Source organism: Ranitomeya imitator, chromosome 9 (genome assembly GCF_032444005.1).
Source record: "Ranitomeya imitator isolate aRanImi1 chromosome 9, aRanImi1.pri, whole genome shotgun sequence".
In the NCBI taxonomy this organism is placed as follows: Eukaryota; Metazoa; Chordata; class Amphibia; order Anura; family Dendrobatidae; genus Ranitomeya; species Ranitomeya imitator.
In genome coordinates, this window is record NC_091290.1 from 119,553,102 (window position 1) to 119,580,125 (window position 27,024).

Sequence of the window (27,024 nt, forward strand, 5' to 3'; positions counted from 1 at the left end):
AAACTGGACAACAACTTTTGGGGTCCAATTTCTCCTGTAACCCTTGGGAAAATAAAAAATTCTGGGCTAAATAATTATTTTTGAGGAAAGAAAACGTATTTATTATTTTCACGGCTCTGCATTATAAACTTCTATGAAGCACTTGGGGGTTCAAAGTGCTCACCACACATCTAGATAAGTTCCTTTCAGGGTCTAGTTTCCAAAATGGGGTCACTTGTGGGGGGTTTCTACTGTTTAGGCACATCAGGGGCTCTGCAAACGCAACGTGACGCCCGCAGAGCATTCCATCAAAGTCTGCATTTCAAAACGTCACTACTTCAATTCCAAGCCCCGGCATGTGCCCAAACAGTAGTTTACCCCCACATATGGGGTATCACCGTACTCAGGAGAAACTGGACAACAAATATTGGGGTCAAATTTCTCCTGTTACCCTTGGGAAAATTAAAAAATTCTGGGCTAAATAATTATTTTTGAGGAAAGAAAACGTATTTATTATTTTCACGGCTCTGCATTATAAACTTCTATGAAGCACTTGGGGGTTCAAAGTGCTCACCACACATCTAGATAAGTTCCTTTGGGGGTCTAGTTTCCAAAATGGGGTCACTTGTGGGGGGTTTCTACTGTTTAGTCACATCAGGGGCTCTGCAAATGGAACATGATGCCAGCAGAACATTCCATCAAAGTCTGCATTCCAAAACGTCACTACTTCCCTTTCGAGCCCCAACGTGTGCCCAAACAGTAGTTCCTCCCCACATATGGGGTATCAGCGTACTCAGGAGAAACTGGACAACAACTTTTGGGGTCAAATTTCTCCTGTTACCCTTGGGAAAATAAAAAATTGCAGGCTAAAAGATCATTTTTGAGAAAATAATTTTTTTTTTTATTTTCATGGCTCTGCGTTATAAACTTCTGTGAAGCACTTGGGGGTTCAAAGTCCTCACCACACATCTAGATTAGTTCCTTTGGGGGTCTAGTTTCTAAATTGGTGTCATTTCTGGGGGATCTCCAATGTTTAGGCACACAGGGGCTCTCCAAACGTGACATGGTGTCCGCTAATGATTGGAGCTAATTTTCCATTTAAAAAGCCAAATGGCGTGCCATCCCTTCCGAGCCCTGCCGTGCGCCCAAACAGTGGTTTACCCCCACATATGGGGTATCAGCGTACTCAGGACAAACTGGACAACAATATTTGGGGTCCAATTTCTCCTATTATCCTTGGCAAAATAGGAAATTCCAGGCTAAAAAATCATTTTTGAGGAAAGAAAAATTATTTTTTATTTTCATGGCTCTGCGTTATAAACTTCTGTGAAGCACCTGGGGGTTTAAAGTGCTCAATATGCATCTAGATAAGTTCCTTGGGGGGTCTAGTTTCCAAAATGGGGTCACTTGTGCGGGAGCTCCAATGTTTAGGCACACAGGGGCTCTCCAAACGCGACATGGTGTCCGCTAACAATTGGAGCTAATTTTCCATTCAAAAAGTCAAATGGCGCGCCTTCTCTTCCGAGCCCTGCCGAGTGCCCAAACAGTGGTTTACCCCCACATATGAGGTATCGGCGTACTCGGGAGAAATTGCCCAACAAATTTTATGATCCATTTTATCCTACTGCCCATGTGAAAATGAAAAAATTGAGGCGAAAAGAATTTTTTTGTGAAAAAAAATTACTTTTTCATTTTTACAGATCAATTTGTGAAGCACCTGAGGGTTTAAAGTGCTCACTAGGCATCTAAATTAGTTCCTTGGGGGGGTCTAGTTTCCAAAATGGGGTCACTTGTGGGGGAGCGCCAATGTTTAGGCACACAGGAGCTATCCAAACGCGACATGGTGTCCGCTAACGATGGAAATAATTTTTCATTCAAAAAGTCAAATGGCGCTCCTTCCCTTCCGAGCCTTACCATGTGCCCAAACAGTGGTTTACCTCCACATGTGAGGTATTGGTGTACTCAGGAGAAATTGCCCAACACATTTTAGGATCCATTTTATCCTGTTGCCCATGTGAAAATGAAAAAATTGAGGCTAAAAGAATTTTTTTGTGAAAAAAAAGTACTTTTTCATTTTTACGGATCAATTTGTGAAGCACCTGGGGGTTCAAAGTGCTCACTATGCATCTAGATAAGTTCCTTGGGGCGTCTAGTTTCCAAAATGGGGTCACTTGTGGGGGAGCTCCAATTTTTAGGCACACGGGGGCTCTCCAAACGTGACATGGTGTCCGCTAAAGAGTGGAGCCAATTTTTGATTCAAAAAGTCAAATGGCGCTCCTTCCCTTCCAAGCCCTGCCGTGCGCCAAAACAGTGGTTTACCCCCACATATGAGGTATCAGCGTACTCAGGACAAATTGGACAACAACTTTCGTGGTTCAGTTTCTCCTTTTACCATTGGGAAAATAAAAAAATTGTTGCTAAAAGATAATTTTTGTGACTAAAAAGTTAAATGTTCATTTTTTCCTTCCATGTTGCTTCTGCTGCTGTGAAGCACCTGAAGGGTTAATAAACTTCTTGAATGTGGTTTTGAGTACCTTGAGGGGTGCAGTTTTTAGAATGGTGTCACTTTTTGGTATTTTCAGCCATATAGACCCCTCAAACTGACTTCAAATGTGAGGTGGTCCCTAAAAAAAATGGTTTTGTAAATTTCGTTGTAAAAATGACAAATCGCTGGTCGAATTTTAACCCTTATAACTTCCTAACAAAAAAAAATTTTGTTTCCAAAATTGTGCTGATGTAAAGTAAACATGTGGGAAATGTTATTTATTAACTATTTTGTGTCACATATCTCTCTGGTTTAACAGAATAAAAATTCAAAATGTGAAAATTGCGAAATTTTCAAAATTTTCGCCAAATTTCCGTGTTTATCACAAATAAATGCAGAATTTATTGACCTAAATTTACCACTAACATGAAGCCCAATATGTCACGAAAAAACATCTCAGAACCGCTAGAATCCGTTGAAGCGTTCCTGAGTTATTACCTCATAAAGGGACACTGGTCAGAATTGCAAAAAACGGCAAGGTCTTTAAGGTCAAAATAGGCTGGGTCTTGAAGGGGTTAAAATAATTAGGCTGGGATGGCAGGATACATATAACTTGAAAGAGATTTTTTGGTTGTGGGATGGCACCACCTCCTATTGGGACATTACATGCTTCTTTTCTGATTTTTTTTTTTTTTTTTTTTTTATTATTATTATTATTATTTTTTTAGTAGGTATAGTGAATTCTTAGTTGTACAGTGTAAGATCTGGAAAATCTTCTGATGCATTGGCACTGAAGCTAAAGTAGTGGATTCATAAATGATTGGATAAGAATAGCTGACCTGGTATTAGTTTTAACCTGTGTTTTTTGGTTTTTTTTTCCCCACAAGTGGGACAGCATTCAAGAACACTTGGGCCATCCTATGGAGAAGCCAGTTGTCCTTCACAGGTAAAATTATATTGTTTTAGTCTTGACATGAAGCAAGGTCTTAAAATAAATATATATATATATATATATATATATATATATATATATATATATATATATACAGTACAGACCAAAAGTTTGGACACACCTTCTCATTTTAAAGATTTTTCTGTATTTTCATGACTTTGAAAATTGTACACTCACACTGAAGGCATCAAAACTATGAATGAACACATGTGGAATTATATACTTAACAAAAAAGTGTGAAACAACTGAAATTATGTCTTACATTTTAGGTTCTTCAAAGTAGCCACCTTTTGCTTTGATGACTGCTTTGCACACTCTTGGCATTCTCTTGATGAGCTTCAAGAGGTAGTCACTGGAAATGGTTTTCACTTCACAGGTGTGCCCTGTCAGGTTTGATAAGTGGGATTTCTTGCCTTATAAATGGGGTTGGGACCATCAGTTGTGTTGTGCAGAAGTCTGGTGGATACACAGCTGATAGTCCTACTGAATAGACCTTTAGAATTTGTATTATGGCAAAAAAAGCAGCTAAGTAAAGAAAAACGAGTGGCCATCATTACTTTAAGAAATGAAGGTCAGTCAGTCTGAAAAATTGGGAAAACTTTGAAAGTGTCTCCAAGTGCAGTTGCAAAAACCATCAAGCGCTACAAAGAAACTGGCTCACACGAGGACCGCCCCAGGAAAGGAAGACCAAGAGTCACCTCTGCTTCTGAGGATAAGTTTATCCGAGTCACCAGCCTCAGAAATCGCAGGTTATCAGCAGCTCAGATTAGAGACCAGGTCAATGCCACACAGAGTTCTAGCAGCAGACACATCTCTACAACAACTGTTACGAGGAGTCTTTGTGCAGCAGGCCTTCATGGTAAAATAGCTGCTAGGAAACCACTGCTAAGGAAAGGCAACAAGCAGAAGAGACTTGTTTGGGCTAAAGAACACAAGGAATGGACATTAGACCAGTGGAAATCTGTGCTTTGGTCTGATGAGTCCAAATTTGAGATCTTTGGTTCCAACCACCGTGTCTTTGTGCGAGGCAGAAAAGGTGAACGGATGGACTTTACATTCCTGGTTCCCACCGTGAAGCATGGAGGAGGAGGTGTGATGGTGTGGGGGTGCTTTGCTGGTGACACTGTTGGGGATTTATTCAAAATTGAAGTCATACTGAACCAGTATGGCTACCACAGCATCTTGCAGCGGCATGCTATTCCATCCGGTTTGCGTTTAGTTGGACCATCATTTATTTTTCAACAGGACAATGATCCCAAACACACCTCCAGGCTGTGTAAGGGCTATTTGACCAAGAAGGAGAGTGATGGGGTGCTACGCAAGATGACCTGGCCTCCACAGTCACCAGACCTGAACCCAATCGACATGGTTTGGGGTGCGCTGGACCAAAGAGTGAAGGCAAAAGGGCCAACAAGTGCTAAGCATCTCTGGGAACTCCTTCAAGATTGTTGGAAGACCATTCCCGGTGACTACCTCTTGAAGCAGTCATCAAAGCAAAAGGTGGCTACTTTGAAAAACCTAGAATATAAGACATATTTTCAGTTGTTTCACACTTTTTTGTTAAGTATATAGTTCCACATGTGTTAATTCATAGTTTTGATGCCTTCAGTGTGAATTTACAATTTTCATAGTCATGAAAATACAGAAAAATCTTTAAATGAGAAGGTGTGTCCAAACTTTTGGTCTGTACTGTGTGTGTATGTGTATATATATATATATATATATATATAATTTTTTATTCTGATAGGGGTCAGGTTTTAATTACACGGGGCAGCGTCCTGCCAACAATGATTTTCTGAGCTTTGTCAAGGAACCAGCTCTTTGCTCATTCATCCGGTGTTTCGGTGGCCTGTTTAGGACCGGATAATGGGGAACAAGTGAAACTATAAACACTTTATCATTTGTTATTGTAGTCATCCAGATTGCAAGGCCGGGCCATTACTTTATACTCCGTTCATAAGGTGGGGTCTGCCTTATGACACCGCTGGAAAAAGAAGCATACAACCTCTTTGCCATTATCTGTGGGGGTCCCAGAAGTTGCACCCTCATAGATAATTGATGTCTTGGCAATTATTGCAGAAAGCCTCTCCCTTTTTTTCTCCGGGCTTTACCATTCGTCTGGCAAGATGGCGGTACAAGAGCTGCTGCTCCCTATTGTCGCTCTATACATTTCATCCCCGTTATATAAATCAATCTGTAATCTGAAGTCCTACATAATCGCTTTCTTCATTTTGCAGATCTTCCTCGCCAAATAACACAAACCCATTTGGATCAACTTTTTGTTTTGGTCTACAGAGGATGATTTTCGAGGTTAGTAAATGGCATTTCATTCTTTTTCCCCATTCACCGTGTTCACTAACGGCAGAAGAGCATCTGTCCTGATCTAGGCTGATTGAGAACTGAAATGTGTGGTGGGATTTCTACAAATATTTATTGTGTTCTATTGTAATTATTATTTTGTTTTATTTTAATATTTTTTTTTATTTGTTCTTGTAATATTTATTAGTAATAAAACAAATATTAAATATTACAAGAATAATTAAACAAATATTAAATAAAATAATGACAAGAATAGAACAAATAATATCATTCTTGTAATTATTATTTTATTAGTTTTATTATTCTATAAGTATGTGTGTGTTTACCTTTTTTTCTTCAATAAGAGAAATTGCCACTGACCAATCTGTAATAAAAATAGGAATCGACATCGATGAAACTTGGACTGATTTTTGCATACAAGAAAAATGGGTGATGTGTGAACGAGCCCCAAGCCGTGTGCCATTATTTCCGTATTGCACAGCTGTTGTGACTCACACTCCAGTTTCATATCGGCTTTAGTACTATATTGTCTTCATTTTCTATGAAAAATAACGTCCATGATACGAAGTGCGTCATCTTTCCATATATGGTGCCCTACATATTTTTTCCTCCCCCCCCCCCCCCCCCCCATGTCATGTATATTTCTTATTTTGCCAGTGTGCTAAACGGTTTCATTGCAAATCAATTTGTTGATTTTTTTTTTTTTTTTTAAATTATTTTAGGTCATGCAAAACAACCATATAGCATCAGTTACCCTTTACGGAGCGCCAAGATCCGCTGCGCATCAGAAAGCACCTGAGCTGAGCCAGTGAGCAGGAGAACAGCGGGTGAGGTTGTACAGCCCAGCGTGCCTTCACTTGCTGACAGATACCTCCGGGAATCGCAGCACTGTTCTCCGTGGGCCATGCAGCAAGGAGATGCACGGGATGTGGGTGTCTGCGCTTGTCGCCTCGTTTTCCGGTTCCTGCCAGGCATCCTTATTTTTTTTTTGCAGCAGATGTGCCCTCCGTGTCCCTGTATCCTCCTACTGCAGAATGTCAGGGCCTCCGCTGCGTGTAAAAGCACAAAAAAGCTGGAGCCGCGTTCCGGAACGGGGCGTGAGGAGCCTTGTGTGTTTGTGTTTAGTTGACTTCATGTGATGGTCACATCTGTATATATTCCTATCCATGGGTTAATATTCGTGTGGGGTAAGGACAGTCTGACATGTAATTGGTGTGTTGGTATATATGCCTAGATCTATATATACAGCCACGTAATCAGGTGCCGCACATCTTGGGACTCCTCTACAGCTCCAATACACTCAAGCCGCCATCCTGTGTGGATTAGATGCCGCACATCTTGGGACTCCACAGCTCCAATACACACAAACCGCCATCCTGTGTGTATTAGATGCCGCACATCTTGGGACTCCACAGCTCCAATACACACAAGCCGCCATCCTGTGTGGATTAGATGCCGCACATCTTGGGACTCCACAGCTCCAATACACACAAGCCGCCATCCTGTGTGGATTAGATGCCGCACATCTTGGGACTCCACAGCTTCAATACACACAAGCCGCCATCCTGTGTGGATTAGATGCCGCACATCTTGGGACTCCACAGCTCCAATACACACAAGCCGCCATCCTGTGTGGATTAGATGCCGCACATCTTGGGACTCCACAGCTCCAATACACACAAACCGCCATCCTGTGTGTATTAGATGCTGCACATCTTGGGACTCAACAGCTCCAATACACACAAGCCGCCATCCTGTGTGGATTAGATGCCGCACATCTTGGGACTCCACAGCTTCAAAACACACAAGCCGCCATCCTGTGTGGATTAGATGCCGCACATCTTGGGACTCCACAGCTCCAATACACACAAGCCGCCATCCTGTGTGGATTAGATGCCGCACATCTTGGGACTCCACAGCTCCAATACACACAAACCGCCATCCTGTGTGTATTAGATGCTGCACATCTTGGGACTCAACAGCTCCAATACACACAAGCCGCCATCCTGTGTGGATTAGATGCCGCACATCTTGGGACTCCACAGCTTCAAAACACACAAGCCGCCATCCTGTGTGGATTAGATGCCGCACATCTTGGGACTCTACAGCTCCAATACACACAAGCCGCCATCCGGTGTGGATTAGATGCCGCACATCTTGGGACTCCACAGCTCCAATACACACAAGCCGCCATCCTGTGTGGATTAGATGCCGCACATCTTGGGACTCCACAGCTCCAATACACACAAGCCGCCATCCTGTGTGGATTAGATGCCGCACATCTTGGGACTCCACAGCTCCAATACACACAAGCCGCCATCCTGTGTGGATTAGATGCCGCACATCTTGGGACTCTATTGCTCCAATACACACAAGCCGCCATCCTGTGTGGGTACAGAAGATACAGGCTTTTTTGTTTTTTCTTTTTACCCCCATACGCATGGATGCTGTGGAGGGCTTGTTTTTTTTTCAGATCCTGCGTAATTGCTACAAATCTGAAAGGGAAGTATTGATTTCAAGAATAAAAAAATATTTTTTGTAGATGTATAGAATAATTAACATTGTAAATCTCAAGCAATTAAAAGAGAATCCTAATGATCACATACGGGGGTGTCCTATACTGCAGGTCTCATCAGGTACCATCTTCTATGGATGTAATGACCCCCATACACATTAGGTAGCTGTTGGCCAACAATAAATTGGGCTGCAGCACTCACTTCCCGTATATACAGTTATGCCCAACTCGCCCTGGCGCTGCCGTGATCTCTATGAGAAAGTCGCTGCCAAACTCTTTTGGCAGCGGCTTATCTCCTGCAGAACTAAAGGATCAACCGTCGGAAATCCATCTGTATGGGAGAGTCGGGAGGACCCAGTTAGACTATCGGTATCGTACGAGGACCTTAACTATACAGGATAAGGATGTGAGTTATGGGTGTGTGTCCGTCTCCACACGTAGAAAGGCGTGCAGCTCTGCAAGCGCATTTCATTGCTTGTTTTCATTCTGATCCTGATTTAGAGCTGCGTTAACAATCCTTCAAGCTGAACTCTTCCAGCATTCCTACCTGGATCAATGCTTGGTCCGGTGATTTTTAATGTTTTTTATTTTGCTCCCCTGCCTAGACACGAGAGTTGAGCAAAAGATTTGCAGGGTCCTGATCCAGTGACCACATTGATAGTATGCTGGAACAAAGCCCGGCAAACTTCATCCCACTTGATTACATCTTTCTGATTTTTAGGCCTGGCTTAACATCAATGTACGAGGACGAGACACCGGCCAGCAGGTAGCAGGGGATTTGCCACAGGCTACCAATGAGGCTACTGCAAAACTTTTTTTCCCAATTCTACCTGTTCCCTCCACATTTTAGGAATTCAGCTCAAGTTTGTCAACTTTGTTTTTTTGTTAGCCAGCAGAATTGTGAATGCAGCTCTGAAGTACCTTGCAATAATCCTTGATTACAGCGTGTATTATAAGTAATGAAATGTATTTACAAACCCTGCTCGACTTTTGATGTAGGTCGTATCTAGCGATGAATCGTGGCGGACACTGATGTGATGCCGGGAACCGCTATCCCTCTCTACGTTTTGCTGCCAAACATCATTGCTGATATTTCAGGTTATTAGCATTCTTACGTTGGGTATTGGTAACCTGTAAACTTTTGCACTTTAAAGTGATTCCATCACCTAAAGTTCAGGGGAGAGAGGGACTCTGTGGGGGCAATAATGGCCTCTGCTTCCTCCCACTCGGTCACCTCCTCTGCTGTTTTCCAGGTTTTGGGTTGGGTGTTTTGGGGTTTGTAATTCATCACCCGAGCAGTGTGTGACCCTCCCACGAGCCCTGCCGTCTGTCAGTGTTTGTGGCCCGCCTCATCGGAGAAGAGAAGCACCCAGTACAAATGCGCTCATCGCCTATTATTATTATTTTATTTTATTTTTTTTGTTACCATTTGCACTACATACACTTTACTTGGTCAGTCACTGAACATCACCTGAGGGATCTTTTACGGATGTTCAGGCATTGAACGAAGCAATTTATTTATACGGTGGGAATTAACCCTCTCCTCCCCATTTTCCCCTCAATCATTACTTGACGAACCGATCTCTGTTGTACCCAATTCATCTCGGCTTTCGATTTTTCTTTTTTTTTTTTCTTTTATGTCCATTTTTGTGAATTCTTTTTATATATTGTTTTTCTCTAGCAGTCTTATAATAACTGAAGATGTGATGTTACTATTTTTTTTTGGTTAAAGCTCAATATAATTTGTTCCTGCTCCTGTATTAAAAAGTAAGGGGTAACGTCCTTCTAAGCCAAACGTTCCCCCCCCCCCCCAAAATGCGTTCTCTTACTAAGATTTTTATCCTTTCGTCTTAGACCGTAGCCAAAGACTTTGCTCAGCATGTGCGTCAGATAATTTTTGCCTGAGAATTTGCAATGACGTTTTAATACCTGTTATGTATTGATCCTGATATATCGGACGCGGCAATAGGTTTAGGCAGATAATTTGCCTATATAAGACGGCGGATCAGGTGGGAAAGGCTTTACTAGGTTTTTGGAACTTTTTTTTTATTATTATTATTATTTCTTTTACGCCTTTCTTGCCTGTATCCTCTATGAATTCTTCAGCATCATGTGTTTTTTTTTTCAATTACTCCGAGCATGTTACAGGCCGCTCTTCCCCAAGGTGGGGTAGGATATTGAGGCATGTAAAAAATTTTAAAAAATAAATAAAAATTGCGCCTTTGATAAAAAGAAAAACTTGGCCCAAAATTACCCTTACAGTGGGAGGGGGTGCAGGGGAGAGGTTATGTATAACTATGTATCCCATTTGTAATATTTTGCTGTAACAACTTGTGATATATGGGCAAAATTTTGTGTGTTTTCCACAAAGAAAAATAGTGTACAGATTTTTGTATATATGATCTTTTTTGTAAGACTAAATTGTGTGTAGATAAAATCAATTTTCTGCATAAGAGCCAGAATGAAAAAGAGGAGACAAACCCCCCAGGACAGTTTTCTTATCTCTTTGTATTTTTTTTTTTCATCCAGGATCAGATATGCATTTTTTTTTTTTTTCAATTATTATTTTTACATTATTTTTTTTTTTATCTGAATAATCCCCACATTATGTAGGTTGCAAAGTGATATCCAAAATGTAACAGTGACATTGCATCCTATAAATTCAAAAGTGCTCACAAAATTGAAGCATTCCCCGAATACTCGAAATTTGCAATATTTTACTGATAGACCCCATTGACTTATTTTAGTTCACCAGTTTAGTAGCACTATTCTGGAACTAGGAATAGTCACTATATCGTATTAACAGCCGACATTTCCTGTGTGTGCTGCTTTTTAGAGTCCACTTCTCTGCATCTTAGGAACATCTTCTGTATCAGTTCCCTGAATTGGGTTTATAGCTATTGGCAGATACATAAAGCTTCTCATAAATGTTCCACATTTAATTTTTCTAGTGTCTTTTGCGGCTGGCAGACCATCACCTAAGGAGTCACACACATTAACTAATGCAAGTGGGTTCGAAACTTGAAAATGGTCCTTTTAAAGGGGGAGCTGTGACTTGTCATTAGTATTTTTGTTTTCATCTTGTGTAAACGCCGCTGTTCTCATGAGTCTGGCATTGTTTTTCTTTTGGTCCTGCGCCTCTCCGTTCCTGAGATATGTCCCTTCTTTCTTTTGTATAAAATGTAGTCTTGTTAGCGGAGTGGGCGTGGTCATCATGAAGATTCCACCCACTCAGAAGAGCTAAGGCCACGCCTACGTAGGGGGAAAGGCTAAAATTACATGCACGATAGAGATGGCCATATCTCCGGAACGGAGAGGCACAGGAACAAAATAAAAAATGCTCCAGATTTAGGGTAACAGTGGCGTTTAGATCAGATAGAAAAAAATTACATATTTAAAAAAGGAATATTAAAATGGCTAAATCCTTGACTCAACTCTACTCATATGATCATCACTGGTTATTGGGTGTTATTACTCCTATACATACAGAAGCACATGATTCAGGCATTCTGCACCTCCTGAGCCTCTTTTACACCCCTGTGTGCATATGTCTGTCATCTCAAACACATGAATGTCCATATATACAAACTCCTAACTGCCTTTATTCAGCCACGACGTTATGTGATCAGTGATGTGGATGGTGAATTGAAGCCAAAAAGTTTGACCCCCTATTCGATCAAAAATGCTTTTGTGTAAGGTGAGGGTATTTTCAGGCCTTGTCCCCCATTTTTGGGGTTTGTATCCCATACTGCACATTACCCTCGAGTCCTGGGGTAGCCTCCTCTTTTTGGATATCTGCCGCTCGAGTCTATTTTTGTTTACATTGCTCATCCCTCAAAGTATTATGTCCGGTAGGTCATGGCGACATCACCTGTCCATGTAAGATAGAGACTCATGTACATGGGGGACGGGGAGCATCATTTGGGCCAAGAAACAGAATTACTTTATGAATTTTAATAGACGTTTAGAAAATATTGATGGGTTCACAGCCTAAGATTTTATCTTGTGCAGGGCTTTTTATTTCTGTACAGGGTCAGTTCAGGAATTTGTTTCTTTACAATTGAATAAAAGGGTGTTTGTGATCATGCTTTTATCTTGTTTTACTACTATATATAATTTTATTTTATTTTTTTTTAATAAATACTCTGGAATCTGATCTGTAGCCCCGAACAGCATGTGTACCCACTGGTCAATAAAGGGAGACCCTTGGTCACAAATCTTTCTCTTGCCGTTGATATTTTTTTTTTTTGCGTGTGCGTCGCTGTGAACTCCCAAAAATTTTACCGAGTACTCAAGACGCAGCCGATTGCAGAAGATTCTAGCCGGACTGCCATTTATACAGGGATTTTCTGTTTGTTAGGCAATCCCTGCATTTGTGGCTGCTGTCGAACAGTCGCGGGGACTCGACCATATTTATCGAGCACGCCAAAGACACTCTGCACCCGAGCATGCTCGAATAACATCTTACCCAACCACGTTCGCTCATCATCACTACTAGTTACCCCAAAATCTTTTTGAAGTCTTTTCTTGAAGAATGGGTGACAAAAAGGAAAGTTTGGAATGATCCTTGAAGACTTGAGAATCTTTGTTCCTTACCTTGTTTTATGGAAGATTTTTTTCACCCACCTTCTCCAATATTAGGATCTTATCCTCGGAAGGGGAAGCCTAGCTGCATCAACCTGCTCAAAAAGTATACTCAGATAGTTATGGGTGGTCCGCATCCCCCTGTGGTGGTAATAAATTGCGCTTGAGTCACCTACTACACGGTAATTGGAAAAAATGCTACAAAAACAAGAAATGTTGAACAGAAAAGCCATGTTTCAGTGCATTTATTTAGACACAAATCAATTGTTGAAAGGGTTGAGATATATTTCGCAGCCTGTGTGTGAGGCTCGGGCTACACCAAGAACTTTTTGTTTTCTTATGGACATTTTTACTTTTTTTTTTTTTTGGAGTGATGGCTAACCCTTCGCCTTGGGCTATGCTCAGATGAAGTTCTTGGGGATGGTCAAAAACAACACATTTTTTCACCTGGAAACCACTTCTAGAAACACACTTTTTTTCGTAGCAGTTTTTCTTTTTCTAAAATGTTTACTAAAGCAGTTTTGATGAGTTTTTGGAATGTATTTTTTCACACTTTTTTTATTTTTATGGAATTTACTCCAACTCCGATGGTATTCAATCTGGAACGCCATCAAAGCAAAGTAATTCACTTAAAAGTTGTTGTTTGAAAAAAAAACAACAAAGTGGATAAACATAGAAATACATAGAAAGAGCCTTTCAAGCATTTTTTTTTGACAATTTTTCATGGCATTTTTAGATCTACTCGACAAAACTTCTAACACTATGTGCAGACATTTTTTTTTTTTTTTAGAATACATATCCAGAATGCTACCAAGCTTTGGTAATTGCCATGCATCTAAGAACTGCACATCAGAATCAAGCTTTTACCATTGATTGCCTGTACTTTCTGCAAAAGTCACTGTTTACTTTATGCCACGTGGTAGTCATCTACATGGGACTGACACATCTACATGGGTCATCTGCACTCTGTACAGGAGCCCATGCACCTATACTAAGTCTGTAATTACATAAAACTGTTTTAAAGAAGTTCCTTGGGGGCAGGACCTACCCTGTGACTTTGTGTACTGCTAAAGGATGGTTTTTAGTTTTCTACCGTCTTGGTGTAGCCCTACACCAAATATCAGTGTAGGCCAAAGACTTCCATACACCGGACAAACGCTCCTTCGGCCAATTGCTAACTTTCCTCACTTCCTCATCAAGTGTGGAGGTAGATGGAAACCAAGCTGGTGGGAAGGTGTATATAAATGTCTCTGACGTGATGCACAAGGGCCTGTACCTGGTTTGAACAGTCATTCTGTGCTGAATAAGTCCATTTAGCTGGACTGTATCAGTGCAGAGTGACTGTTCAACCCAAGTACAGGTTCGGTGCACCCTTGGTGTGGCCAAACTGATCAGTCCACCTACTTGTTTTCCTTCTAGCTCCACCCCTTTTCTGTATTGATGGACAGCTCTCGCTTGACACATGCCAGAGAAGGACAGAGATAGATGGAGGAGGTGAGGTGTAGTGATTTGTTTGGCCACACCAAGGGTGCACCGAACTTGTGTATTTGGTTGGAAAAGTCATGCTTTAAACTTTTTCCATATTTCTGCTTCGTCTTCTTACTGCTTTTTGGTAGTTGATGGTTTTGGTACTTTAGAAATTGGTTGTTTAGCTTTCTTTCTTTTCCAATGAAAAGGTTTTTTTATCCTCTGCTTTTGAGAACACGGTGCTTGTTGGCTATGAAGAAGATTCCACATCAGCCATATCTCTGCCGCCTTCAGGCTGTGCACCACCATTAAATCCCGGTAGAAGCAGGGATCAAATGTCTGCAAATGGGGAGCGGCTGATGGTTTTGTAATACCAAATGTTTTAAACCCAGCATGAAGAACTGGTGCGAGATGAATCCTTTGCAAGCACATGCCCAGGAACACATCATCTATGGGGAAAAGCTCGACTTCATTGCAGGACTTGGCTAGTTTCTTCATTGTGACCCCTGACATTAAGAATCCTCCTCCACCGGCGTACGCTGGATACGTTCCTAGCCCGTACATTGTCTCGGGTATGTAATATTTGCTTTTCTTCGATCTGATTGGCTTCGCGTTATTGATAATGTCCCCAACAAACAAGTCTGCATCGGGATCCTGAGACTGCAGGAAATTGATAAGATTCTCTACGTTGACAAACACGTCGGCGTCTCCTTTGAATATAAATTTGACGTTGTTGCAATGCTCCGCCGCCCAGCTAAGGAAGTGGATCTCTTTCAAGGTTAAATTGAAGAAAGTATCAAGAAAATCCCATAATAAAATATCTTTGTAGTAATGACTTTCTTGCTGCATGAGGGATTGCCACATAGACACTGATGTTTTATTCCTGGGGATCCCCAGTAGGAAGACTCTTCGTACCCGTGCCCCATTGATTACCCCTTCTCTTCCCCAAGTCTTGCGGACACTTTCACGCCGATCAAAGTCTTCCACAATGGATTTCACAGCAATAAGAAGGAAAGAGTCTCCTGGTGGCTTGTTACATTTATTTGGCTGATTGATCAGCAGGGTGAAGTTGCGGTAATCTTTGTTCTTCAGATACTGTTGAAAGTCAAATGGTGGCACCGTGATCACCGAAGAACCAGAAGGTTTTACCTCTTCACTGGCCTCCTGGGCATTGTATGCATCGGAGAGGAGTTTGGCTTTACCCGGACTCTCCTCAGACTCCAAGAAAGTCTTCGGCTTCACAGTCTGCGGTGGAACCTTTGGTTTCTTTGGCTTGGCGGGAGATGTTTTTTGTGTTGGTCTGAACAAAGCATAAAGTAACGTACAAAGGGCAATCACCAAGAATAAGGTGCAGAAGACATCTCCCTTCAGCCGAACTCTCATCGTTGACTCACCATCGAACCTTGTTAGTTTCTTAGGTCAAGGAAAGGAACCCATCTGGAAGACAAGAAAAAAATATTACAGGGAGGATGATGGCTATGGGAGAGCATAGATCACAGATATCCCACACATGGTGGGAGCACGACTATATATTTCTTTTTGACAGCAGATGGCATTTGGTGGTCTGGTATGGCCAATACGTTGACGACATCCAGATGTGACCGCCATACCAGACCTTATCGAATACATGATTGACAACATGCTTAATCTTATGTTTACACATGAGGTCCAGGAGAAAGGAATAGTGTTTTATACATCATGGCAGATGTGAATACAAGTATGATAGCTACCACTACTTTTGTGAAAGCCCATATCTGGGAATACTTAACTCCATTCATGATCTTGTCACCCCAAATATATGTTGAAGGTGATAACAATAGGAAAATTGGCATAGGCAAAGGAAACTAATCGAGCAAAAATAAAGGAATGATGAACTATAAAAATTAGTCTGCTCATTCACAGAGAAGACGGGAAAATGTACAAGAGAGAGCTTCATTATTTTTCAATGAGAACAGTAGGTATCAAATCAGGAAGTTCTCTAACAATGATAAGTCCTTACTAGTGATGAGTAAGAGTAAGTAAGTGTGCTTGTTACTAGAGTTTTCTGAGCATGCTCGAGTGTTCTCTTAGTATTTTGGGCGTGCCCGTAGATTATGTTTGAGTCTCCGCAGCTGCATGATTTGCGGCTGCTAGACAGCCTGAATACATGAGGGGATTCCCTAACAAACAGGCAATCCCTGCATGTGTTTAGGCTAACAGCCGCAAATCATGCAACTGCGGGGACACAAACATAATCTGTGAGCACGCCCAAGATCCTTTGAGAACACCGGAGCATGCTTGGAAAACTCGAGTAACGAGCATACTCGCTCATCACTACTCATTTCTTGTTTTCCGTACACCATGTAACATTGAGTTTTATAAAATTAAGGATGTTGTTTTTGCTCTATTTCTCAGTGTTATGAGGTATTGAGGAAAATCATAGCTAATGGAGTGACACATCGCCGGAATCTATTCCCCTACATCATGATTACATAGCAAAAACTTGCTGAAAGATTCTATTTAAGCACATAGTTCGAAATGCGTTGATTCATATTTGGATCGATGTATCCCGTGCTGTTATAGACACAGTTTATAATAATAGCTGGTAACCAGTTATTTTCTCACGATAAGTCAATAGTAGATGGTTCATTTTTTACTTCAACCATTGGAAATGATCACGTCTTTTCCCATAGTGACATCAAATATAATTTTGGCCTAGCAGAGTTTACTTACTATGCGCATGTATTATTATACAAGTAGGCACATCCCCACACATATATAACACCTTTACTAATAATAAACTTCATTTTAAGGTGGTACAACAATGCCGCTGGTCAATATGTTCATCTTTAATTCCTTCCATTTGATATAGAAATATGTTCACCTAGCAAAATATCTGGTTTTCACTCAATACCATAGTGATAAAAACTGACTCCCAATACTCCACCATATAGTGTAATACACTCACCAATTGTCCTCCATATAGTATAATACACTCTCCCAAGTCCTCCTTATATTATAACGCACTCCCTATAGTCCTCCATATATTATAACGCACTCCCTATAGTCCTCCATATATTATAGCGCACTCCCTATAGTACTCCATATATTATAATGCACTCCCTATAGTCCTCCATATATTATAACGCACTCCCTATAGTCCTCCATATATTATAGCGCACTCCCTATAGTACTCCATATATTATAATGCACTCCCTATAGTCCTCCATATATTAGAACGTACTCCCTATAGTCCTCCATATAGTATAATACACTCCCCATAGTCATCCATATAGTATAATACACTCCCCATAGTCCTCCATATAGTATAATACACTCCTGATAGCCCTCAATATAGTATAATGCAGGGGTGTCAAACTGCATTCCTCGAGGGCCGCAAACCATGCGTGTTTTCAAGATTTCCTTAGCATTGCACAAGGTGCTGCAATCATGTGTGTAGGTGATTAAATTATCACCTGTGCACTACAAGGAAATCCTGAAAACATGACCTGTTTGCAGCCCTCGAGAAATGCAGTTTGACACCCCTGGTATAATGCACTCCCCAAAGTCCTCCACATATTATAATGCACTCCCTATAGTCCTCCATATAGTATAATGTACTCCCCATGGTCCTCCATATAGTATTCTGCACAGCCCATAGTCCTCCATATAGTATAATGCACTCCCCATAGTCCTCTATATGGTATAATGCACAGCCCATAGTCCTCCATATAGTATAATGCACTCCCCATAGTCCTCCATATGGTATAATGCACAGCCCATAGTCCTCCATATAGTATAATGCACTCCCCATAGTCCTCCATATGGTATAATGCACTCCCCATGGTCCTCCATAGAATATAATGCACTGCCCATGGAGCTCCATACTCTATTATGGCCACCAGTCACTGATTTACAAAACAAATACAATACTCACCTCTCCTTGTTCCACCCTATGCCCTGTCTCCTGAGCCTGTTGTGTGAAGCGCCGCACACCTCATTACAGTGGGTGCGCTGTAATAACGTCATCACGTCTGCTGCGCTTAGACGTCAGACACCGAGGAAGAATGATGGGGAGAAAGTGTCAGCTGATGCTCCCTCCTCCATCATCATTGCTCACAATGACGGGCAGAGGGGTGACTTGATGCCGTCACTGGTACATGCCTCACCCAGCTCACGGGCCCCATGGTATTCACATGTCCTGCCGCCATTAGCGGTATGCCACTGCACATCAGTAATAAATAAAAACGCATAAGAAAAATATAAACAATTATTCATTTTCAAAGACCTGCTTCTATCAGCAGTTATAGCCGAAAGTGTTGGCACTCTTGAAATTGTTCCAGAAAATGAAATATTTCTCCCAGAAAATTATTGCAATTACACAACAATTACATTGTTACACACGTTTATTTCCTTTGTGTGTATTGGAGCAACACAAAAAAATGAGGAAAAAAAATACATTAACTTAAACAAAACACCAAAAATGGGCCGGACAAAATTGTTGGCACCTTTTCAAAATTGCGGGAAAATCCCTTTGTTTCAATCATGTGATGCTCGTTCAAATTCACCTGTGGCAAGTGACAGGTGTGGGCAATTTGAAAATCACACCTGAATCCAGATAAAAAGGGGAGAAGTTGACTCAATCTTTGCATTGTGTGTTTGTGTGTGCCACACTAAGCATGGAGAACAGACAGATGAGTAGAGAACTGTCTGAAGACTCAAAAAATACAATTATTGAACAATATCAACAATCTCAAGGTTACAAGTCCATCTCAAACACATCAAGATAAAGGATTGTGCTTCAGACTGTTACCCCTTAGCATAAACCAAAGAGTTACCCAGTGATTCCTCCTAGCCGCTAACAATCCAGAAGGAAACACAGGAGATACTTTTTTTTGTTTTTATATTGCTTTTTTTTTTGTTATAATTTATTTAATCTGGTTGTTTATATTGAAATAAAATAGAAGTAAACTGTTCCATGTCAACACGTCTCCTACTCACATGCGAAGCTGTTCACGGAGCGGTCAGTATAACCGTGTCTTGTATCCAGTGAAGAAGTCTATTAGATACTTTTTAGCAAGTTTTATTATTTCTTAGAACTAATTTAATGAGTATAAGATTGGTCCCCAGGTAGTGAAGGGTGAATGTCTTATGTGACGGTTCTGGCTGAAGCAGCTGGGAAGTATCTCTGGAAGCTGGCCTGGTTTTGGAAAGTTCACTTTCTAAGACCTCTAAGAACCTATTGCCAAAAACACAGATTTTGGCAAAGAAAATCCAATTTTCCTATGTTTAATATTTTTCTACAGTTATAAAATTCACAAGTTTCTATAAAAAAAATAAAAAATACAGGATGGGGCTCACAATTCATGGCACATAAGGTTAAACATGTTCAGTGGGATATTACCTATGTAGAATATAAATTTATCGAGGAACAATGAGAATTTATTTTCCAGGTCTGGGGATTAAAACCAAAGTGTGAACTTTATGGATGCCTGAGAGCGGGAAGGCTTGGAGTCTGCCAGTCTTTGCTAGTTTTTCCAGGAAATGGATTCCTGTAACCTGGATTTATCAGAAATGATGGTCATTTCAGACTTGTCTCCTATGCCCAATCGACGCTTTCCATAGGATTTGGAATAAATGTCACTATTAGGACTATATGATTGCGTTTTGGCGATGAGCAGCCATCTAGATTTGGTTATGGAGAGGTTTGACTTTTGCATTTTCTGTCAGGTGGGAGTGTCTCTCTCAGTAATACATGCTGGATGGGGAGTGTCCCTCTCTGTAATACATGCTGAATGGGAGTGTCCCGCTCTGTAATACATGCTGGATGGGAGTGTCCCTCTCTGTAATACATGCTGGATGGGGAGTGTCCCTCTCTATAATACATGCTGGATGGGGAGTGTCCCTCTTAGTAATACATTCTGGATGGGGAAGTGTCTCTCTCAGTAATACATGCTGGATGGGAGTGTCCCTCTCTGTAATACATGCTGGATGGGAGTGTCCCTCTCTGTAATACATGCTGGATGGGGAGTGTCCCTCTCAGTAATGCATGCTGGATGTGAGTGTCTCGGTAATACATGCTGGATGGGGAGTGTCCCTCTCAGTAATACATGCTGGATGGGAGTGTCCCTCTCAGTAATACATGCTGGATGGGAGTGTCCCTCTCTGTAATACATGCTGGATGGGGAGTGTCTCTCTCAGTAATACATGCTGGATGGGGAGTGTCCCTCTCAGTAATGCATGCTGGATGTGGAGTGTCTCTCAGTAATACATGCTGGATGGGGAGTGTCCCTCTCAGTAATACATGCTGGATGGGGAGTGTCCCTCTCAGTAATACATGCTGGATGGGGAGTGTCCCTCTCAGTAATACATGCTGGATGGGGAGTGTCCCTCTCAGTAATACATGCTTGATGGGGAGTGTCCCTCTCAGTAATACATGCTGGATGGGAGTGTCCTTCTCTGTAATACATGCTGGATAGGGAGTGTCCCTCTCAGTAATACATGCTGGATGGGAGTGTCCCTCTCAGTAATACAACCTGAATGTGAGCTCTATGTCTTTCCAGGCTACTGCTGACTTTACTAGCTCTCATATGTCCTACAGGTCTTAATTTCCTTCCCATTAGAATAAATTAATTTAAGACGCTCTTGCCCTAATTTTTGGGGTGCTAAAAAAAAATGCTTGAGTCGCTGTAGCTGCATGACTCTGGCTGTTCGACAGCTACAACACATGCAGGGATTGTTTAACGAACAGGAAATCCCTGCATGTGTTGCGGTTGTCGAACAGCCGGGTGACATGCAGCCACAACGATTATCCATGATGATATCTTGCTGCAGCGGTTCTCTGACAGCTTAAAAACTCTCTAAGGCGATGTGCACACAATGTTTTTTAAACTTTTAAGAACCCATCAAGCTTTTCAATAAGAAGACACTTCAGAAAACTCTGGATTTTTTTTTCATGAAGCGTCTTTTGTGGAATATTTTTGATCATTTTCCTATGGATTTTGTGACTTTTTTTGCTGTCATTTTAACGAATTGCAGGTCTTCTTTAGGGATGGTGTGATTTGTGTCCCATATTAAATGGATTTAGTTTCCTCTGGTGCTGAAGCGGTTAATGACCCTTTCTATGCTGGTTAGAAACATGCAGTTCCATTTCAGCTGCTTCTGATCTGGTCATTACTTCCTCCTTTAAAAGCTGCCCAGACCTTCCTGTCCCTGCCGCTGAAAGATTCGTCTTCCTGTGCTGTGTGCTAAAGCTAAGTGGTTGCAGAGTAGTTGCTGTAGAGGTGTTCTATGGTTTGCTCTACTATGTGTGTGTTTATCTCGTGATCCCTGTTCTTATTTAGTTTATTCCTCCCTGTCCCTATTCTCCTCCCTATTGTTTGTTAGTGCTTTTGTATGATAGAGGTTTTCTGTTATCCCTGTTTTGTCTTTGTGTCTTGTTTACCTTACATTTCTGTCCCAGGCCTCATGGTTTGGGGGGAGGGGACAGATCAGGGTTTAACAGGAGAATAGTAAGATCCGAGACTCAGGCCTCTCCACCTTCAAGAGTACCCCAAGACAGGGATAGTTAGAGTCCAAGTTCCAGGGACAATTTGAGGCTCCCCTCCCTTACTGAAGACAGTCATAGCGTGACATAGATAACTGTCCATTTTAAGACAGCAGGCAGACTGCAAAATTAAAAGTCCCCCAATTCTTGAGAACGGAGAGGGTTTTTAATGGAAAGTATATTGCAAAAAGTTTCTTGTTTTTGCACGCACTTTGTAATTTTATCCATTTAAGAACTTGAGACGACCCCTTTAAGTCAGTCGTCTGTAACCTTCAGCTATTCAGTTCATGTAAATCTACGTCTCCCAGTTTCAGAACAGCTGGAGAGCCGCAGGTTGCAAACTAAAGCCTTAAGGAATAAACCTCTGACTCGGGAGGATTTCTATTTCCTGTTGTCTTTTTTTGTGCATCACATATTTTACTAATAAAAGCAGCATCTGTCGGAGAATATCGTCCTTAAAACAGGTCAAGATTAGAAAAAAAAGTACACTGGAATATTTGCTGGAATTAATTAAATATGCAGAAGTGCATTATGTAGCTGTAGATTATTCTTACAAAATGGCTTTTTCATAGCCCAAGTGTATGTATGTATTTATATACATGTATGTGATGCAGAACAGATTCAGCTGGACCGTGCAGGCCGTATGGGGGGAAAATAAAAAATGCTCGTTATTTTTGTCTTTACCTGGTTTTTTTTGCGACTTTTCAGCACCTAAAATGGTTTGGGGAAGAATTTGCCAGATCGCAAAAAAATTAGCCAAATTGAAAATTCCGTTATTCCAGGCAAGGACTGGAGTAAGACGTGCAACAACCAAAAAAAAAGGCATTTTGCAAAAGTTGTACTAAATTAATAAGGCTAAAATATAAAAATAAACATAAAAAAAATAAAAAGAGATAAAAGACAAAGATGACTTAAAAAATGGTGCAAATGTTAGAAGGAATAAGGCGCAAATACTAAATAAGGAGCAAAAAGTGGAGAAACAACCATGATAAATCGGGACTAGTATCTCTCCTGGAACTGTGAGAAATGAGATGTCCCCAGGGAGTGAAATGTTCTTCTGGTTGACAAGACACAGACTGAGCCTCCAGGACGTTTTGTAACTTTCCATGGGCTCGGTTACATTATTATCAGATTCTTCAAAGGAGAATTAAGCGAGAAACCGTTGCTATTACTCTGGTGGTATTTGTAACTTTATTAGCTTTATGTATTGTTTTGGTGCATGTATAAAAAAGACAAAAACTACATAGTATTAAATATTTACCAATAAGGATCTACCATAACGTATATGGCCCAATACTGCTGTCATGTTCCCTTCATTCTGTCTCCTAAGAACGAATAATGTAGAGACAGAGACCCTGATTCCAGTGATGTGTCACTTACTACTCTGCTTGCTACAGTTTTGATAAAATCAGCAGGAGATTATCACTAGAGGACTAGTAAACCTGCTGCTGTGTAGTCCAACCACGCCCCCACCGCTGATTGGTACAGTGTACACCAATCAGTGGTGTGGGCGGGGGTTATACAGAGCTCAGCATTCACAGATCTGCATCAGAGGGGTTTTATCAAAAGTGACACGTTGCTGGAATCAGGGTCTCTGCCCCTACATCATGCTGCTCACAGATGGGCAAAAAACTGGTGATAGATTTCCTTTAAATGCCAGATTTGCTCAAGAAATTGAACCATAAAAATAATGATATCTTGAAATCCAGATATATTGTCCTCCCTTATTGTAGGAAAATGAAGCAATGTGTATATAACCTACTTGCCGCACTGATATCATGGAGCTGATTTGCAACAAGCTTCTCATCTGTGGAGCAGATATTCTTTCACAATCAACATGATACATGATATACGTGACACAGCCAGAAAAGACCGACTGAAGTGGAAATCATTCATCTGCTCCGTGAGTATATGACTAAACATGGCTAGGGATTTATGCCGGACATTTTGGCAACCATAGAATTCCCCAACAGAAGGGGACACTGCAGTCAGTCGAGCACCCAATCCTGAAGTTTTCACTCCTCGAAATGTCGCAGTCAGTGAGCCTCAATTTTTTAGATAAGCGAGTACACAGAATTGTTTTCCTTTTGGCAAAAATAGAACTTTGAGACTTTTTTTTATTCCTTTTTAGAATAAGATAACAGAATAAGAGAAAGATCTAACAGTTCTTTGGAACATAGAATCATTCAAAAGTTTTGCCAAGTTTTTCTGGCTGATGTAAAGTTTGATAGATCAGTTGAAATATAAAGCAAAAGTTGAAGTGCTACTCTGAACTAAGTGCACCATTTGGGGGTCCGGTTGTACATGGAACCTGTCATGTTATAAAATGGTCTCAGATCTGCAGGCGGGAGGTGACAGAGCAGGGGAAGCTGATCAGATTAATATATATATTTTGTGGAAGAAGTTGTATTTTATTCTTTGGTGTTTGTATACATGAGTCCGGTAGGCGGTCCCTATATACATCCGAGTTCGCTGGGCAGTCCTACTGATAATTGACAATCTTCCCTTTATGATTGTTCATGTAGAAATAACTGCCAATCACTTGTAGGACCACCCACAGCTCTGCTCTACACTGCAGCACTAATTGTCCAGCATTTCTCACCAGATTTCCCCTCTGCAGAATATCTCTAATTTTCAGTCGTCTCTGAGCTAGTGGGAGACCACTAGCTAGCTGACTTGGGATCATGATGATGGTACTAGAGTTCATCCATAAAGCTTAGGGCGTATAAAATTGACCTATAATACATTATTAAAGCTTAAAGGGGTTATCCAGGACTATATTTGTTTTTTTTGTTTTTTTACTATGGGTCTAAGAACTAACAGGTAGAGGTAGTTCCTAACTACCTGCCTATTGTGCTCGGCGCTGATCTCTGCCGGCGTAGAATGGTCATGGATCGCTCCTGTTCCACTTCCACTCTGCTCTGTTGACGGGGCATAACTGCTGAAGTCATGCTGATTGTCAGCCGGCTCCCCACTGCCTAACTGCGGGGAGCTAGCTGTCCATCAGCATGACGTGGGCAGTAACCCACCATCGACAGAGCAGCCTGGAAGAAGAAGAGCTGCTCTGTTGACGCAGAGCAGCTGAATCGCAGGCAAGAGCAGTCAGTCAGTTTGACCACTCTGAACCGGCGCTAGGTTAAACAGGCAGATAGTTGCCTCTCTAAGCTTTTAGGCCCATAGTAAAAAAAATAAATAAAATAGTCCTGGATATTCCCCTTAAAGGGTTATTTCCATGAAGTTATCACCTCTCTGTGATAGAGCCCAGTATGAAGGGAGCAGTGGTCTGAAATGTGCCCCATCATGGAGTATTCATTTTCCATGGGACTGCTGGATAAAGCTGTGTGGTGTGTACACAGTCCCCTAGAGAATGAATGGAGTGTTGGTGCGTATGTTTTGTTTTTGTTCCATTGATAGAGCCCCATTCTCAGAACCAGTGGAGGTCCCTGACTGCTCTGCAAGTTATCACCTATTCTATTGATATGTTATAATTTTTAATGAAGGCAATTAACCTGTTAACCACTCCCAAATTGAAAATTTAAAGTCCCAGGGAACGGGAAACTGATATATGAGGGAGTTGTTTGATGAGGTCCTTACACACAGGGACAAACATAACGGCTCTACAACGTAAGGTGTTATCTGAGCATGCTCGGGTGCTAACCGAGTGACTTCGACAGCTGCAACACATGTAGGGATTTCCTGTTTGTTAGACAATCCCGACATGTGTTAGGACTGTCGGACAGCCATGAGACATGCAGCCGCGTGGACATGAACATATATTTCGAGCACGCCGAAGACACCCGGTTAGCACCCGAGCATGCTCAGATAACACCTTATCCCAGCACGTCCGCTCATCACTAATTTGCACCTTTTTGGTCTAGTCTAATTTTCTGCATTTTTTTGCCTGTTTTTATTTGTTCCTTATTTTTCTGTTAATTTGCACCTTTTTAAAGTCCAGTTCGTCAACTGCATTTTTAAAAAAAAGTTATTCTTCTATCTTGTGTTCATTGACGTTTTTTGTACCAAAAGTCACAAGTTCCGTCGAAAATGTCGCAAAATCTATGCATAAAAAAAGAGCAATTTTGTCTTTGTGCAACTTTAAAAATGACTTACAAAAACATCAATGAATACCAAAAGTAACAAAAAAACAAAAAACGCGAGTTAAGAAAGCAAACAATGCAAACGATGAACCAGACCCTTAATGTTCACATCTGCTTTCGTCAATTTTCTGGATCTGATTTGACTCCATTGACCACAGGAGCCAAAAAATGAAAATGGCGCAGTGTCTGATCCATCACATGCCGCCTGATGGTCCCGCCTAGAGAAAAAAAAAAGTGCACCATGCATGACGAAATCTGCCATGACACAGCGCCTCTACCTTTCCTACCGGGGTTTGAGAGTTGGATAGGGGGCAACTATCTGATCACTGGGGGGTCTAACTGCTGGGAACTGGGGCTCTTGACCATGCGCTCCGCCGCTCCATTCATTCTGATGATCAGCGCCCAGAAATCTACGGCGCTCTCGCTAGAATGAATGGCGCGGCAGAGCGCATGATCCACTTCCACTCCGTTCTTTAATGATCGCTGAGGACCATAGAGGTCGGACCCCCAAATGATCAAAGTGTTAAGGGATAGGGGTGACTTTCAAAATGTAGAGTATCCAACGAGGGGGTTCTCGAATTAGGAGTGCAGTATATTCGGAAGGGTCCCCATGCCATCATACGTGGTGACATTATACTGATACCCATAGGATAGATGCGTCAGTTATGCATTTATCACTAGTGTGAACATGGTCTTTGGGTCTCCACGCGCGTTTCCATGCTCATCATCACATATGTCCTCTCCACCATCTAACCCGTCATCAGATAATAGACGACTTACCTTCTCATATTTCCCAGATTTTCTGCCAGGAGCCGCTTCATGGGCAGCTTAGCTCCCCAGGCGCCGAGTCTCGATCCGTCTGTGATGTGGCAGAAAGCAACAAGTTCTGTGCACTGATTTTAGAAAGCAGAAAACTCAGGGGGCCGCCGCCGCCGCCGCCGGATCCCCCACAACGGGTCTGATTATTTGCCAGACTGGACATGACAGGGGAGGGAGATGATGGGGAGGAGAAGGGCACTTAAAGTGGCAGATGTCCCATTGCTGCTCCATACAGGACCCTTCTCGGGCTTTTGTTTCCTTTGTGCGAAGCCTTTTTTTTTC

General features: G+C 41.6%; 2 protein-coding genes across 2 annotated transcripts in view; one reads left to right on the top strand and one right to left on the bottom strand.

Moving 5' to 3' along the window:
* The window catches only part of PHAF1 (phagophore assembly factor 1), a 28,407-nt gene extending 15,936 nt beyond the window's left edge, over window positions 1-12,471 (top strand). Inside the window, exons 15-17 of the mRNA XM_069738732.1 lie at window positions 3,352-3,410; window positions 5,654-5,726; window positions 6,458-12,471. Of these exons, the coding sequence (XP_069594833.1) occupies window positions 3,352-3,410; window positions 5,654-5,726; window positions 6,458-6,547 (222 nt within the window). The 3' untranslated portion in view covers window positions 6,548-12,471. The remainder of the gene's footprint in view (window positions 1-3,351; window positions 3,411-5,653; window positions 5,727-6,457) is intronic.
* Window positions 12,472-13,622: 1,151 nt separating this feature from the next.
* B3GNT9 (UDP-GlcNAc:betaGal beta-1,3-N-acetylglucosaminyltransferase 9) lies at window positions 13,623-26,826 on the bottom strand. Its single transcript, XM_069738733.1, has 2 exons — window positions 26,704-26,826; window positions 13,623-15,738 (listed from the first exon to the last, which is right to left on the bottom strand). The coding sequence occupies exon 2, from the start codon at window positions 15,682-15,684 to the stop codon at window positions 14,434-14,436; it is 1,251 nt and encodes a 416-aa protein (XP_069594834.1). The 5' UTR covers window positions 15,685-15,738; window positions 26,704-26,826; the 3' UTR covers window positions 13,623-14,433.
* Window positions 26,827-27,024: the final 198 nt, after the last annotated feature.

Bases quoted from the DNA above. Each gene is read 5' to 3' on its own strand.
- B3GNT9 (XM_069738733.1), bottom strand. From the start codon at position 15,684: ATGAGAGTTCGGCTGAAGGGAGATGTCTTCTGCACCTTATTCTTGGTG.